Source organism: Eleutherodactylus coqui, chromosome 12 (genome assembly GCF_035609145.1).
Source record: "Eleutherodactylus coqui strain aEleCoq1 chromosome 12, aEleCoq1.hap1, whole genome shotgun sequence".
Lineage (NCBI taxonomy): Eukaryota > Metazoa > Chordata > Amphibia > Anura > Eleutherodactylidae > Eleutherodactylus > Eleutherodactylus coqui.
Genome location: NC_089848.1, coordinates 127045501 through 127062366, shown reverse-complemented (window position 1 = coordinate 127062366; position 16866 = coordinate 127045501). Strand labels below are relative to the sequence as shown.

The following is a 16866-nucleotide window of genomic DNA, read 5'->3' as shown; positions in this document are numbered from 1 at the left end:
AAAAACCAAGGATGCGTGTCTGTCATACTGGCACGTCTTGAGTAAAGATTTCACTCTGGAGATCTCCTTGCGGCTACCTCCAGTCGAAACGAGATGTTCGAGTTTCCTCCTCAGGCCATTGTACAGGCGGTACCTGTCCAGGCATCTGAGGTTGGAGAGCTCACGGAAGAACCTCGCCGCCCTCCTCTTGAACATCTCCCACCACTCTGACTTACTGCTACAGAGATCCAGTAATGGTACCTGGCTCTGCAGAAAATCCTCAAAGGACTGTCTTATCTCTGCTTCCTCCAGGAGTGATGAATTCAGTCTCCACAAACCTCTACCCATCCGGGGGGTCTCTGCAACATTCAGAGAAAACAATATTAGACAGTGGTCGGAGAATTCCACCTCAACAACGGACACTGGTGAAGAGATGGCTTCCTCCTTCAAATAAAACCTGTCTATTCTAGACCTGCTCTGACCTCTATAATAGGTGAACCCCTCGTGGCCTGGGGTGTGCCGGATGTGGACATCCACCAGGCGAGCCTCGCTAGCTACACTATTAAGTGCGACGCCATCAAAAGTCAACCGCCTGTCTCCAGAGCCTCCCCTATCGCGGGCTCTTGTGACTGTATTAAAGTCACCTCCAAAGACAACTTGGCGGCTGGTAAAAAGGTAGGGCTTGATCCTCATAAAGAGACTCTTCCTGTCCTTTTTTGACTGGGGACCATAGATGTTTACAAGTCTCAATTCTTGTCCCTTCATGAGGACATCTAAGATCAGGCACCTTCCCATTTCTAATTCAATTACTCGTCGGCATTCGACCGCTGCGGTAAAAAGGACCGCCACTCCGCTATACGGCTCGGCCGCAAGAGACCAGTAGGAAGGGCCTGACCTCCACTCCCTTTTTGCCTTATGTATGGCTGCCAAATCAGACAGCCTGGTCTCCTGCAAAAATAAAATGTCGGCTTCAACGCGGCCGAGAAAATCAAAGGCCGCAAATCTAGCCGTATCCGACTTAATGCTGGTAACGTTAATTGATGCCAGAGTCAGCGGAGTGGGTGCCGCCATCATGAGTGATTAAATTAGATGGCTTTCTTCCTCACACCCGCTTCTTCGGGGTCGGAGGAAAGCCCCTTGCTTCTTTTTTTGGACACAGATGTGTCCATAGCAGGGGATCCCCCGACCCCATCGTCCTTGTTTCCAGGCTCCAGAGTAGCCCCCTCCCCGGAAGGAACTAGGCCTCCACGAGGAGGAGACTCAGTGCCCCCTGTTGACCCTTTCTTTGCCCCAGGCACCTTGCCCTTCGCTTCCCCCTCAGAGGAGGAAGAGATGTCTTGAAGGGCCCGGTACCTATTGGAGAGTCCAACTGGAGGCGAGCAGGCTTCTCCTTCCAGTACTTGGCCAGGGGTGGGAGAAGATCTTGAATCCCCCCTTCGCTTTCTCCTAGTGGCACCTAGCTTACGCCGTTTCTCTAACCACCTCTTTCCTTCCTCATCCACACTCTCATAGTGGGAGGAATCTGAAGAGTTGGTCTTTCCCTCCTCCCTCTGGATCCTCCTGTCCTCTTCATCCACTTCGCTGTCCCTCAAAGCCTCAGCCGCGAGATTTGCTTCAGGAACAGGGGCCACCATTGATCCACCTGCTGTGGGCGCTCCTGTCAGCTCCCTGCTCCGTCTGCGCTTGTCCTGACGCCTCTGCTCAGCAGGCGTCTTTTGCCGGTTCTTCCCTGGCTCCTGAGCTCCTCCACCTCTGCTAGTCCCCTCACCCCCAGAGGCCGCACCGTGGCCCCCATCCGTAGGTGCTGAGACCGCATTGGCAAAGGAGCGTGGACAGCGACTGAATGGGTGACCAAGGTCACCACACAGGTTACACCTAATCTCTGCACAGGAGGCGGCTAGATGACCCACACCCCCACACAGAGCGCACTTCAAGGTCTTACAAGCGGCGCTCAAGTGTGAGGGGTCGCCGCACCTGTGGCAGAGCTTCGGCTGCCCCTGGTAAAAGGCCAAGATACGATCCCTGCCGAGGAAGGCTGCAGAAGGTATGTGTGCCACTGAGTTTCCTGAACGCTTCAGCTTGACCATGAATGTCCAGGCCCCGGACCAGATGCCGTGCTCATCCCGGTTCTTTCTGGGCATGTCTGTCACCTCTCCGTATCGACCGAGCCACGTCATAATATCAAAACAAGAAAGCGACTCGTTACGAGTCAAAACGGTCACCTTCTTGACTTCGTTCTGGCGAGACACCACCTGGACGGCAAAGTCTCGCCAGCCGGGCTCGCTTTTCATCAGCTCGTAATTCCCCCAGAAGAGTTCTAGCCCCTCTGGGCGAACGAAGCTGATGTCAAACTCAGACGTGCCGAAGGGATGGATCAGGGCAAAGATGTCAACCGCCCTGAAGCCCATCTTCAGTAGAAGCTCCACTACTCTCGCCCTCGGGGGGCATGTATCATTGCCCCTCCAACGAAGACGGACCACATTCCTACGACCTGCGTCCTGCCCGGGTGTTGGTAGGGACCATACGGTCTCCCCCCTTTGCTCTCGGAAGGCTCCTAAGCCGTGTCTCTCTGTCCAAAGAGATAGGTTCACCTCTCTTCCTCCAACTGTGATTGAACTCTCCCCCTTCCGTAGAGCCCCCAGGAGGCGCTGTTGCAATACGCCCTCTCTAGAGCCTGGAGACAAGGAGGACCCCTCCCCTCCAGCGGCGACACTGGCATAACTCCTACCAGCTGTGGTCGCCACCGGAGGGGCGACTGGAACCTGTGATGTGCCCTGACCATCCCTAGAACCTGTGCCTATATTTACAGTAGGTGCCCCTGTGCCGGGAACAGTAGCTGCAGCCCGTGCCTCCGAGTGCGTCGGAGCATCAGACACACGGGCCGCACCAGACATATCCACACCTTTCATACCAAGACCTTTCATACCAAGACCCTCTGGACCAGACTTTGGGTTGGAAGCAGCTTTTTTATTTTGGGCCTTGGTAGACCTTGGGGGTGGCACTGCTGCCCCATCTTGCGCAGCTGCAACCACCGTAATGACCCCCCCATGGTCAGCACTCTGCATTCCAGCACTTTTAGTATTTTTATTTTTGCTTTTTTCCTTACTTTTGCCAGCAGCCTCCGCATCACTGGGTGCCTGGGACCTAGACTGGGACCTAGACTGAGGGACCCCTGCAGACCGACCTGTCGCACGGGGGACCCCCGATCCCGACCCCGCAGCACCCTCCGCATCACTGGCCTTACTGGTGCTGGCAGTTCCGCCACTGCCAAATTCTTTTGCCACCTTGCCTTGTCCTGTGCTGGCCGCCCTGCTGGCTGTTTCTGTCACTGCACTAACTGAAACAGGGACAGAGGACCCGGCCAGTTTAACTCCTTTATCCCTGTTCCCATGTTCAAAACCCACTGCAGAGTCAGAAACCGGGGTTCTCAGGGTGGGGGTGCCCTGATCCGACTTTGCAGCCAAACCAGCGCCCCCCGTCACATACACAAATTTCTCCTGCACCAAATTCTTTTTTTTTCCTTTTTTTGTCTTGATTTTCACATCCTCTTCTGGTAAATCATCACCAAACTGAAGGCCGCTCATATTAGGGGGGGATTCCAACAGCCTTATCTGCTGCATTATTAAAGCGCCCCCATCGCTTTTATCTTCCTCTGGATCAGAATCCCCGGAGGTTAGAGGCAGCGCAACCTGCTCCGGCCGGAGACTGCTGGTAGTTGTAGTGCCACTCTGGGTCTGCTCTCCTGAGCAGACAGGCTGTTCCCTCAGGCTATCCTCAAAGGCATCCTCGTCAGTACAGTCACCACCGCTGTCTCCATCGCTGGAGTGATCAGCCTTCTTGTGACCACTGTATCCTGATGCCATTTTGGAAAATCTATCACCGTTAAGTAACTTTTCCCTAAAGGGACCACTTTGCTCTAGAATCCTGTCCCTCTCTTCCTTGCACCTTTGTATGCAATCTTTACAGTCCTGTATAGTCTTGCTTATTACATCTTTCTTGCCTTTAGCGGCGGTCTGGTCCTTTAGCGACCTGGCCGACCGCAGCTTCTCCTTCTGCAGGAGGATTTCTCTCCCCGCACGCTCATAGTCTGCCATGCTGGTGGCCAGACGGGAGGCCAGCTCTACCACAGACTCCCCTTTCCTGCGATCACTCCACTGCGGCTTACCTCCTTTGCTGAGCGTTTGGCTGCGAGTCTGACTGCGGGTCATCATTTCGCTTCCGGCGCTGTCAGATGCAGCTGCACCAACCTGCTGGGCCATGTCACTGCGCCTGCGACCCGGACCCTCTCTCTTCGCAGCTTTACTAGCTGCTCCGGCTTTCCTGGTTGTTGCTGCTGAAACCACGTATGCCGCCAGCGCCGCTGATGGTGTTGTCGCTGCCTTCTCAGCATTCCCCCCCTCCGACCGAAGCCGGGGGGGGGAATTGCGTGGCTCCATAGAACAAGAAGCCCAGATGAGTGCACTGATCCTGGGATCCAAAACAGGCTTCCAGCTGGGACTGCAGCCACACCCTGGTTCTCTGAGGAGCTCCAACAAACCACACCTTACTCCAGAGATGCACTCACTATTCTGCTGGTGGTGGAGTCACTGTGTACATACATTACTTATCCTGTACTGATCCTGAGTTACATCCTGTATTATACTCCAGAGCTGCACTCACTATTCTGCTGGTGGCCTAATAGAGGATGTAATTCAGGATCAGATGATAAGGAGAAAATATATTTACGAAGTTACTGAACTCTTTACGTCGAGCAATTTTGTATGTAAACTGTAAAATGTTGTTTATACACATCAGGAATCGTGCACTTACCTCCGTTGTCCTTGAGATGCAGCGCAATCTTTGTGTCATCTGAAAAACAAGTCACAATTTTACCAAGAGTTGCTGAGAAAGACAATTCAAAGCTGACAACCAATATGGAGGCACCTCCTGCTTTCACTTGTGTAAAAATGGCTGCCGTAACGGAACACAAAAGTCAAAAACTCAGGAAGTAGATGAAATAGAGTATAACCAGCAGTGGACTGTGGCTCTAGCTTCTGATTGGCTAATATATGGCCAATTATGGATATCCCTTTTTTTAAAAGAAATGGTCTTATAAAGTTGTCCAAATAACTGGAGATCCGATATCTTCTCAAAATCGCAACATTGCACTAATAAACACTACACAATATTCCAATTGGCCGATGCTGTAACAGAAATCCGTCCTTTGACTCACCTTCCGTAGGGAGGCTGCTTGGTAGATGCCATGTTGTTAATCTTGATGTTGTAGTATAATGCCTGGCTGTCGTTACGTGCGTCCTGCTGGTGGTGTGACGAGGGGGCGCTGTGGTCGCGAAGAAGTCTTCACATACCTTCTCTTTGGACTATTCAGGCGGAAACAGAACATTAGAAAGCAAAATTAATATTAATTAAAAGTCCTTACAGAAATCAAGTGTCAATTATTATGTGAGAACTGATCTCTGGACTAAAGGGATGTACCAGAATATCAAGTTATTCCCTATCCAGAAGATATCCACCGAATAGGGAATAACTTGCTGATTAGTGACGGTCTCATTGCTGAGACGCCCACTGATTTTGAGAACAGGGGTCCCATGCCCCCCATCCACCTCATTGCAGGGTTATTGTCCCCCCTACAGTGAGGAAGAGACTGAATCGGGCTTGGTGGCCCAAGTGCACCAGCATTCCCTTCACTTTCAATGGGACTATTGAGATATCCGAGTGGCACAACTTTGTTTAGTTTGGGAAGTATGTAGAATACACCAACACCGGGGTTTTCCGGTATCATATCCAAAAGTCTTGTGGAGCCCACCGACAGGCTTCTGATGACCTTTCTCCATTCCCCCACATATTGTTGAGTCGGGTCTTGATCCAGTTTGGAGTAGTATCTCGTGTCCGTCAGCTGTCTGCTTCTTTTGTGGCAAAACTGGAGAGTGACTGTCTGGCCTCCTGCCCAAACAAACCATTGGCCTACTTCCGCTAGATTGATGACATCATAATCATTTGGACCAATACTGAACAAGAACAAATTAAATTTCATGAAAGATTCAACGCATTCCACCCACCATGAACCTGACATTAAGCTGCTCATATACAGAAATCAACTTTCTGGACACCACCATAAAAATCTCAATCAATCAATACATACGAAAAAAAAAGAACACGTGGCAACATCTACTGATGCAGAAGACAAATTCAAAATGTTACTCCTCCATAGTGAACAGTGGCGACGTTTCCACCTATGTAAAGGTCTTTGCTTGACAAGACGTCGCCACTCTTCACTATGGAGGAATAACATTTTGAATTTGTCTTCTGCATCAATATATGCTGCGACATGTTCTATTTTTTTTCGTATGTACCTATTGAGGAACGAAGGTTTGGGTTCCTGCTTTGTGGCTTGTGCATTTTGTTGGAGTCCAGCCTGTAATGGTCCCAAGTGAGTGCTGCCTGCAAACTTTGTGTGAAACAACCCAATACAGACATCCCTATACCGAAAACCAATTGATCGGCCCACAAACCTCAGATGGGACAGTTACCATCCTAAACACATCAAAAAATCCATCATCTACAGTCAGGCCATCAGATACAATCAGATTTGCTCCAACCTAACAGACAGAGAGGAACATCTATACCATCTCAAAAGGACATTTAGTAAGCAGGGCTACCATCTCACCTCAGCTGATGACCAAATCACCAGAGCCACCAGGATACCCAGAAATCACCAGAGCCACCAGGATACCCAGGAATCAACTACTCCAATACAAGGAGAAGGAAAGAAACAATCGTGTGCCTCTAGTAGTAACCTACAATCCACAGCTAGAGGTACTGAGGAAAACCACAAAGAAACTCCATCATACCTACACAAGGATGACCGTCTGAAAACCATATTCCCGGACCCTCCCCTTCTGTGTTACAGGCAACCCCCTAACTTGAGGCACTTTATAATCAGGCGTGCATTACCCTCTGACACAGAAAAAGGAACTTATCCCTGTAATGTAAGGAGCTGTAAGACCTGCTGACATGTACGGACCGCAGACAGGATACATAACCCCAACACACAGCAGGACTATAAGATCCCTGTAATGTAAGGAGCTGTAAGACCTGCTGACATATACGGACCGCGTACAGGATACATAACCCCAACACACAGCAGGACTATAAGATCCCTGTAATGTAAGGAGCTGTAAGACCTGCTGACATGTACGGACCGCCGACAGGATACATAACCCCAACACACAGCAGGACTATAAGATCCCTGTAATGTAAGGAGCTGTAAGACCTGCTGACATGTACGGACCGCAGACAGGATACATAACCCCAACACACAGCAGGACTATAAGATCCCTGTAATGTAAGGAGCTGTAAGACCTGCTGACATGTACGGACCACAGACAGGATACATAACCCCAACACACAGCAGGACTATAAGATCCCTGTAATGTAAGGAGCTGTAAGACCTGCTGACATGTACGGACCGCGGACAGGATACAAATCCCCAACACACAGCAGGACTATAAGATCCCGGGGACATTTACATGTTGATGTTGTGTACCTGATCCGCTGCAGTAAATGTCCTGTTGGGGGGCCTTTATGTTGGGGAAACAGGACATAAACTGAGAGCCAGGGTGAGATCTCATCCCACACGATTAAAGAGAGAAAGACAGAATTACCTGCGGCGGAGCACTTTTTTAGTCACCGACACAACATAAAACACATAAAAGTTATTGTACTTAAAGGGGTTGTCCCGCGCCGAAACGGGGTTTTTTTTTTCAACCCCCCCCCCCCCCCCCCCCCCGTTCGGCGCGAGACAACCCCGATGCAGGGGTTAAAAAAGAACACTGGACAGCGCTTACCTTAATCCCTGCGCTCCGGTGACTTCTTACTTACCTGCTGAAGATGGCCGCCGGGATCTTCTCCCTCGGTGGACCGCAGGGCTTCTGTGCGGTCCATTGCCGATTCCAGCCTCCTGATTGGCTGGAATCGGCACGTGACGGGGCGGAGCTACACGGAGCTACACGGAGCCCCATTCAGAAAAGAAGAAGACCCGGACTGCGCAAGCGCGGCTAATTTGGCCATCAGACGGCGAAAATTAGTCGGCTCCATGGAAACGAGGACGCTAGCAACAGAGCAGGTAAGTGAAAAACTTCTTATAACTTCTGTATGGCTCATAATTAATGCACAATGTACATTACAAAGTGCATTAATATGGCCATACAGAAGTGTATAGACCCACTTGCTGCCGCGGGACAACCCCTTTAAGGGCAATTTCAAATCTGAACATTACAGAAGAATTTGGGAGTACAAATGTACAGCCATCTTTGACACTGTCAAAAACAGAATGAACCTCGGAGGGGGCTTTTTGCATCAGTGGAGAATGTGAGAAATCTGGAGCAGAGCTAACAAGCTGGCCTGGTGACCCCCTAACACAAATTCAGAGACCATAAAACTTTCATATCCCTTATCAGTGGACTAATAAGGTATTTACTTCTCTGCTCATCTTGTTCCGGTATTACTTTAAGAACAACATAATCCCACCAGTCTGTGCACTTTCATGTATTTATATAAATGCCTTTTCAGATCTCTTTCATAAGCCTGAGAAAGAACCCTGCGTTGGTTCGAAAGCTCGCTGTAACATCATGTATTTCTGTTAGCCATTACAAGGTGTCATATCTCCAAGATGACTTGGTTTCTCTCACTGAGAACAATCACACTTCAGATATTACCTTGACATATAAAGGGGGTTTCTGCCCCCTTTCAACTAATGACATATCCTGTGGATAGGACATCAGTAGTTGATGGGCGGGGGTCTGCCACTCAGAGTGCCCATCCAGCAGCTGATCATCCGGCTCATCAGTGCAGCAGGCTAGACTTTATCATCAGCGGTCAGCTCATAGCAGCGGTATATTTGTTTCTTGGGTTGTGTGATGTAACTTGGAGCCGGGATGTATTGCACAGAGTAGCTTTAATGTTGATGAATAGCGGCTGAAGATGTGAGAGCAAATATCCCCTAAATGTAATTGGGACTGTAAAGTGAAGGTAAGTAGCTGTGATATAGGGGCTTTTACCCACTTGCATTTTTTTTAATGCTGCGATATCGCTGCGTTTTTTTACTGCAAGTGTCAATGGGACTTTCTAATGTTAAAATCGCATCGCACAAAAAAATCGCAAGATCGAGCTTCTGCGATATTTGTGCGATGCAATTTTAACATTAGAAAGTCCCATTGACACTTGCAGTAAAAAAAATGCAGCGATATCGCAGCATTAAAAAAAATGCAGAGGGTAAGAGCCCTAAGGATGGATTCATACGACCGTATATCGGCTCGGTTTTCACACCGAGCCGATATACGGTCGTCCTCATCTGCAGGGGGGGGGGGGGGGGATGGAAGAGCCAGGAGCAGGAACTGAGCTCCCGCCCCCTCTCTGCCTCCTCTCCACCGCCTCTCTGCCCCTCTGCACTATTTGCAATTAAAAGAGGCGGGGCGGTGCTAAATTCCGAGAATTAGCCCCGCCCCCATCCCGCCTCTCCTCATTGCAAATAGTGCAGAGGGGCGGAGAGGAGGCAGAGAGGGGGCGGGAGCTCTGTGCACTGCTCCTGGCTCTTCCAGGCTCTCCCCTGCAGAGAGAGGGGGGGGGGGATGGAAGAGCCAGGAGCAGGAACTGAGCTCCCGCCCCCTCTCTGCCTCCTCTCCACCGCCTCTCCGCCCCTCTGCACTATTTGCAATTAAAAGAGGCGGGGCGGTGCTAAATTCCGAGAATTAGCCCCGCCCCCATCCCGCCTCTCCTCATTGCAAATAGTGCAGAGGGGCGGAGAGGAGGCAGAGAGGGGGCGGGAGCTCTGTGCACTGCTCCTGGCTCTTCCAGGCTCTCCCCTGCAGAGAGAGACGACGTATATTGGCTGGGCGGGAAAACCGAGTTGATATATGGTCGTCTGAATCCAGCCTAAGGGCGCCCACCCACTGGCGATTTTTTTTTTCTTTGCGTTTTGCGTTTTTCCTGCAGAGCCATTAGAATTGAATGTACTCCTGTCCACTGGCGTTTTGCGTTGCGTTGCGTTGCGTTTTTTAACATAGGAACTGTCAGTTGCATATGTGTCCTTATTTTTCTCCTAATGCACCCATGAAAGTCAATGGAAATTAACGGAAAAGCCGCGAAAACGCGGCAAAAAACGCCGCGAAAAACGCGGGAAAAACGCGGCGTTTTTCACGCACGAAAATCGCAAACGCTATTCGCGCAAAATCGCAATTTACCGCGAAATCGCGATTTTGCGCGATCGCGATTTTAACATTACAAGTCCCATAGACCCCTGCAGAGAAAAAAATGCTGCGAATTTCGCAGGGAAAAAAATCGCCAGTGGGTGGGCGCCCTAAGGCCTCATGTCCACGGGGAAAATCAGGCCCGCTACGGATTCTACATGGAGAATCTGCAGCGGGTCCCTCCTGCCCCGCGGACATGAGGGCTGAAAATAAGAATTTAAAGGAATTTACCTATCCGTAGCGGGCGGGGAAGGTCTGCTGTTCCTCACGGCCGGATCTTCTTTTTCGGCCGGCGGATGAACTCGTCACGGCTGCGGCACGTCGCCGGCACGTTGGACGCACGTGGCCAAAGATCGCAATAAAGAGGAATAACCGCAACCCATTCCCGAGATTAATTAGCGTTGTCTCATCCATTCACAAGGGCGTATCGCATGAAGAATGCACTGCAGCACGGAATGCTGCCGGTTGGCAGAAATCCTCATAATGTCTTCTAAAGCTTAAATATAGCTGAGCGTGAAAAGTCATTAACCGGAGGCAGTTGGCGATTTGGCGTCATGACGGCGCAATTTTTTCACACACCCGAAAATCCCCCATGTGAATGAATTCATTGGAACCCAGAGCTTCACGCGGTCGCGACTTTCAGCGCAACGTTTTATCGCATCCAAATAATGCGCAAAAATGTTCCTGTGATTGAGGCCTTAGGCTAAATTCACACCGGTGAGTACGATATCGAGCCGCGAATCCCGGCCCAATATAGCGCTCGCCAACATTACCCCGTGGATGCAAGGCATTTTTATATCAAAGTGGTGGCGAAGCAGCGATCCTCCGCCGTGGATGCTTTTTCAATGGGGAAATATTTGCATCGCACCACTTGTCTCGAGCACGCGGCGCGATGCCGCCCCATTGAAAACAAAGGGCAATGCGATGCGAGAGCACGAAAATAGAACATGACGCAAGTTGTTTCCCGCATTGCATTGTGGTACCATTCAAGAACATCCGCCCGAGTGTATGACCCCATTCAGGCAACGCACAAATCTCGCTTGATGTTCTCGGGCCTCATGGGGTTTAACCGTATACATGTTGGCCAGGACGAATCTTTTGCTAATTTCCAGGAATAAAGATGGTGGCTGATAAATATGATCGCTGCTTACAAGATGAGCGCTAATTTTGTATCGGCGCTGACAATGTTTTCCAATGAAAATGAATAACATTATGAAAAAAAGAGAAATGCGCATTTGTTATTTTGGTGAAAAACTATTTTTCTGACTTTGTCCTGCAGTAGGCGCTGCTGGTCCAGCATTGTCTCCGCCTATATGTTACATGTAAATGCCATCCAATAGCTGAACACCAACTGAGGAAGCCACACCCCAACAGTCAGCCAGACCACAAGGGGAGGAGCTACGTGATATAAGGAGACACTTTTGCTCCTCTATAGGGCCTAATTCACACGACCGTATAAACGTATATTCTGGCTGCGTCCAAAACTCGCAACCATCCGAAGCATTGGATTCCAATGTATTCATTCCGATGAATGATTTTTGGGGACGTAAAGAAACCTCGCCGGGAAATAATAGGACATCGGCGACCGACCTTATACAGTGCGTGAAAAGACAGGTCTTGCTCTACCTTTTGACAAGATACGCAGGAAGCTCCCATAGACTTTTATGGGAACTGGAAAAAGGGGGAGGGGGAATTTAGCTGCATCCAACGCTCAGGAAAGACAGCCGGCTCTATTAGGCATTAGAAGTCATTCCGACTTCCGAAAATACTCGCAGCGTATTTTCTTGCCAATATGCCGCAGCCGCCCGTGCGAATGGATAAGAAAACACAAATTCAGATCAGGACTTGATCGCGGCTAATGTTCTTTCCTGTGATGTTTAGTCACGATCGGCCAAGTGTAAAAACACAAATGGCTGCCTGAAAGAGGCCTAACAGAGGCATCATGTGTCGACCTGAGGCCTTATTCACATGACCGTAAATACGTGGATATTGTAGCCGCGTTATAAATCGCGACCATCTGAAGCGTTGGATTCCAATGGGTTCTTTTAGATGAGCAATTTTTAGGCATATAAAAAAATTGTGGCGGGAAAACAGGAGATCGGCGCCGCAAAACGGAACTGATTTTATACGGCGCGTGAAAAGATAGGTCTTGCCCTATCTTTGGTTAGATACCCTGGAGGCTCCCATAGGCTTCTATGGCGTCCAGCGCTGGGAAAAGATTACAGCCGGCTCTATTTAACCATTAAAACAGCAAAATACAATAAAAAAACTATGTCAGGACAGCGCCCCCAAGGGTATGAAGATAGATATAACTCTTAAGGCCAAAACAAAATGTATCAAATGGACTTACCCGGTGTCTAGCAGGACCCTATTGGAGGGACCCACTAACACCCCATGTCCACGTTTGCTTCAATCAATAATGCAGAAAATGATCCTCCTCCAGAGATCCTTTTTAATCCTGTCAGGCTAGGGACTAGGAGAGCCAGCAGTTTCCATAGACCGGATCCTTGCAGGGATCCGTACACAGAAATGTAAAAGTAAACAGAAAAAAAGCAGAACTGCGCTCCTTCAGGAAAATATCCTCTGGTATCAATAGTTGATATAACCTCCGTTTATTCTTGTACAACGCGTTTCGTCCTGAGACTTTATCAAGTACATACATATAACACTACAAACACACATTATATAGTAGTAGTCATTTACCTTCCCTGATGGAGATCCATAGCTGCCTCTGTGTCTCCGGCAAGATTCACCAGTTTTATTATCCAATAAAAACAACCAAGTTAAAACCAATAAAAGAAGGAGGAGAGGGAAGAGGGGTGGTGTCAGACTCTCCCAAAATAAATTCAAATTCAAACCAAACGGCGAGGAGATTGTAGATGATGAAACCGCGAAACAATATGGTATATTTAATATATCTGATTATTTGTTAAAAAGAAAAGAACTTGAGATCCTGGCGAAAGGTCTCTCATTTAGTCCCACTAGAGACGCTAATCTATTTGATCTATTTATAGATTTAAATGCATTTGTCCGTAAGATAACCCTTAATAGATATTATAATATACAAGAACTAAAAAATGTGGGACAGAAAACCCATAATTTATATGAATCTAAAGAATTTGAGTTTAATTTGAAAGACCCAATAGTTACGGACCTTAGACCTCGTAGTAGATTTTATCCTATAGAGGCTAAGGGCGAATATTTAGAATTATTCTATCGGAAAACTATGGAGGATTTCACAAAATTATGCAACAACAATAGATCTATACAGGGAAATTTAAATAAAAATCAAAGGGCCACTTTGAAGGCACTAATGAAAGAAGATTCTATAGTCATCAGAAATGCGGACAAAGGAGGGGGAATAGTTGTCATGGGATATGAGCAGTATCATAGAGAGGCGTTAAGAATTTTGGGGGATGTTACCTATTATGAGGAACTGAGTAGTGACCCCACAGAGGCCATCAGCAAAGAGTTTGTTATGTTGATCCATAATGCATATTGTAATAATAGTATGTCCAAAGCAGAGTATCAGTATTTGAAAGAAACATCAATAGGAACCCCTTATTTTTATCACATCCCTAAAATGCATAAAGATCAAAAAAATCCCCCGGGGCGACCAATAGTCGCTGGTATGCAATCTGTCACTAACAGATTGTCGGAGTATGTTGACAACCAACTCCAGAAATACGTGACGAATTTACCATCATTTGTAAAAGACTGCGGACACATTTTGGAGATGGTTAGAGATATTCAGTGGAAGTCCACTTATTTATGGTGCACCATCGACGTGGAAGCATTATATTCTAATATCGACCATGATATGGGAGTCAAAGCGGTAGGAGACATACTCAGTGAAGATGTACTTATGCCCATACACCAGAGAAGTTTTATACTTCAGAGTATCACCTTTATTTTGAAGAATAATATATTTTCGTATAATGGCACATTTTACAAACAGCGAATGGGCACAGCAATGGGCACCAAATGTGCGCCTAGTTTCGCTAACCTTGTTATGGGGTCCTTTGAGAAGGAGGGATTTAGTGATCCAAGGATAATACTCTATAGGAGGTTTATAGATGACCTCCTTATGATATGGGAAGGGAGTGAAAAGGATTTAGAAGATTTTGTTTTCGGTCTATCCAATAATGAATTTTATTTGAAATTTACTCATTGTATAAGTGCTGAAAGAGCCGTGTACTTGGATCTGGAACTAGGAAATGAGGGGGAGAAAATTATATCTCGGACCCACTTTAAGAGTGTCGATAGTAACAGTTACTTAAACTACTATAGTTGTCATCACAGAAACTGGAGGCGAAATATTCCGTTTGGTCAGTTTCAGCGTATTAGAAGAAACTGTACAAAGTTGGCAGATTTCAAGGTACAAGCCCAGATTATGAGGAAGAGGTTCTTGGATAAGCAGTATCCGAAAGGATTGATCGAGGCTGCATATAATAAAATATTATTACAAGACAAAGAAAGGGCCCCTCAAATACAGAGCACTAGAGATAGTGGTAATTTCAAGACGACATTTGTAACGAAATTTAGTGTACAGGCAAATAAGATCAGCCAGATTCTTCGAAAAAATTGGACTATACTTAAGGAGGATCCTTTTTTAAGTAATAAATTATCTGTACAACCTCCATGCATTTTTCGTAAAAATCGGACCATAAAGAATTTAATTGCGCCCTCATGCCCGAGAAGAGAGAAGAAGAGGAATAAGGAAGGAATAAGGATTGATGATAGAAACATAGGGGTATATAAATGTAAGGAGAAAAAATGTAAATGCTGCGCCAATATTGTATATGGTACAAAAAGTATTAAATTACCTAACAATGGAGAATATTTGATTAAACAACATTTAACTTGTAAGGCGAAGAATGTTATATACCTATTAGAATGCCCATGCGGGTTACAGTATGTGGGGAGGACGAAGAATATACTCCGTGAGAGGTTAAATCAACACCGGAGTAATATCCGCAAGGGATATACAAAACACAGCATATCTCGCCACTTTCTTAATAATCATAATAAAGATATGGCAGGATTACGCGTTACACCCATCGAATGCATTAGTGAAATGTCGGTACAAAAGTTGCGAGAGAAAGAGATGTTTTGGATTTTTAGGTTAAACACGCTTGTCCCTAATGGTTTAAATGAAATTTTAGAAAAATTATGAGTATTTTTTAGTTAGGTTTTAATATGTATAGAAGTATGTGTATATATATATATTTCTTTGGATATTTTATGGGTATTAGATATATTTTATTAATTGGTTAATATATAGCTATATATATGAAAATAATTTTTTATTTTTTTATTTTTTTTTTTATATATATATTTTTGTATTTTTATACTGTAATTTTATACTATATATATATATTTTTTCTATCCATATTGGTTCTATTCATGGTTATATCTATTAGGAAAGAAGTATTTTATTACCCGCATATTGATGAGATTATTCATTCATGATATTATATGTATGCACATATTTTAATTTATATCTTATGATATTATTATGTATTTTTTATAAGATGTTATCCTATTTATGTTTTATTCATTGATAGGAGAAAAATGGGGTAGAGTTGAGATATGCTCTATATATTTATGTTAGGTATTCAGTATTAGGATTGGTTTATATATCTCCCCAAATAGGCACAGTTCCTTTGTATTAAACTATTGCTTCCGATTATGTTTTAGGCTAGAAGCATACTAAGGAGCGCAATACATAGGGCACAATAGTGCAGGACACGATCCAGCCGACTCTAAACTCCTCCCCGCACTAGGGGAAGCGTCTAGCGTGATGACGTCATCGCGCTGCGTGCCCCGGCGTAACGTCATGACGCGGGACGCAGAGCGGACGTCGGAAGGCGCCGGAGACACAGAGGCAGCTATGGATCTCCATTAGGGAAGGTAAATGACTACTACTATATAATGTGTGTTTGTAGTGTTATATGTATGTACTTGATAAAGTCTCAGGACGAAACGCGTTGTACAAGAATAAACGGAGGTTATATCAAATATTGATTCCAGAGGATATTTTCCTGAAGGAGCGCAGTTCTGCTTTTTTTCTGTTTACTTTTACATTTCTATTTAACCATTAATAGTCATTCCGAGGATTTTTGCCCGCTGAGGGATTTCCGCGCTGCAGCGTATTTTTTCGCCAATATGCCGCAGCCATCCGTTTGAATGGATAAGAAAACACTAATTAAGACCAGGAGTCGATCGCGGCTAATTTTCTTTCATGTGATTTTTAGCCTCGGTCAGCCGAGTGTAAAAATGCATACGGTCGTGTGAATAAGGCCTAACAGAGAAGAAGCTCGTCTCCATCTGAGCGGAATATATATGCATATACATAATATAATATATACGTGATGCGCGCACACAGTGTACACGGCATGCCCAATATATCGGGTATTAGGGCGAGCACCCACTGGCGTTTTTTTACCTGCGTTTTGCGTTTTTCCTGCACAGGCATAGAGATAACATGTGTTCCTGTCCACTGGCGTTTTTTTTGCGTTGCGTTTGCGTTTTTAACATAGGAACTGTCAGTTGCATATGTGTCCTTATTTTTCTCCTAATGCACCCATGAATGTCAATGGAAATTAACGGAAAAGCCGTGAAAACGCAGCGAAAAACG

General features: G+C 46.5%; 1 protein-coding gene across 1 annotated transcript in view; it reads right to left on the bottom strand.

The window, feature by feature from the left end:
- Positions 1-16866, bottom strand: part of PLXDC2 (plexin domain containing 2) — a 488455-nt gene that overhangs the window by 42197 nt on the left and 429392 nt on the right. Inside the window, exons 11-12 of the mRNA XM_066585333.1 lie at positions 5192-5339; positions 4789-4827 (exon numbers count right to left, since the gene is read on the bottom strand). Of these exons, the coding sequence (XP_066441430.1) occupies positions 4789-4827; positions 5192-5339 (187 nt within the window). The remainder of the gene's footprint in view (positions 1-4788; positions 4828-5191; positions 5340-16866) is intronic.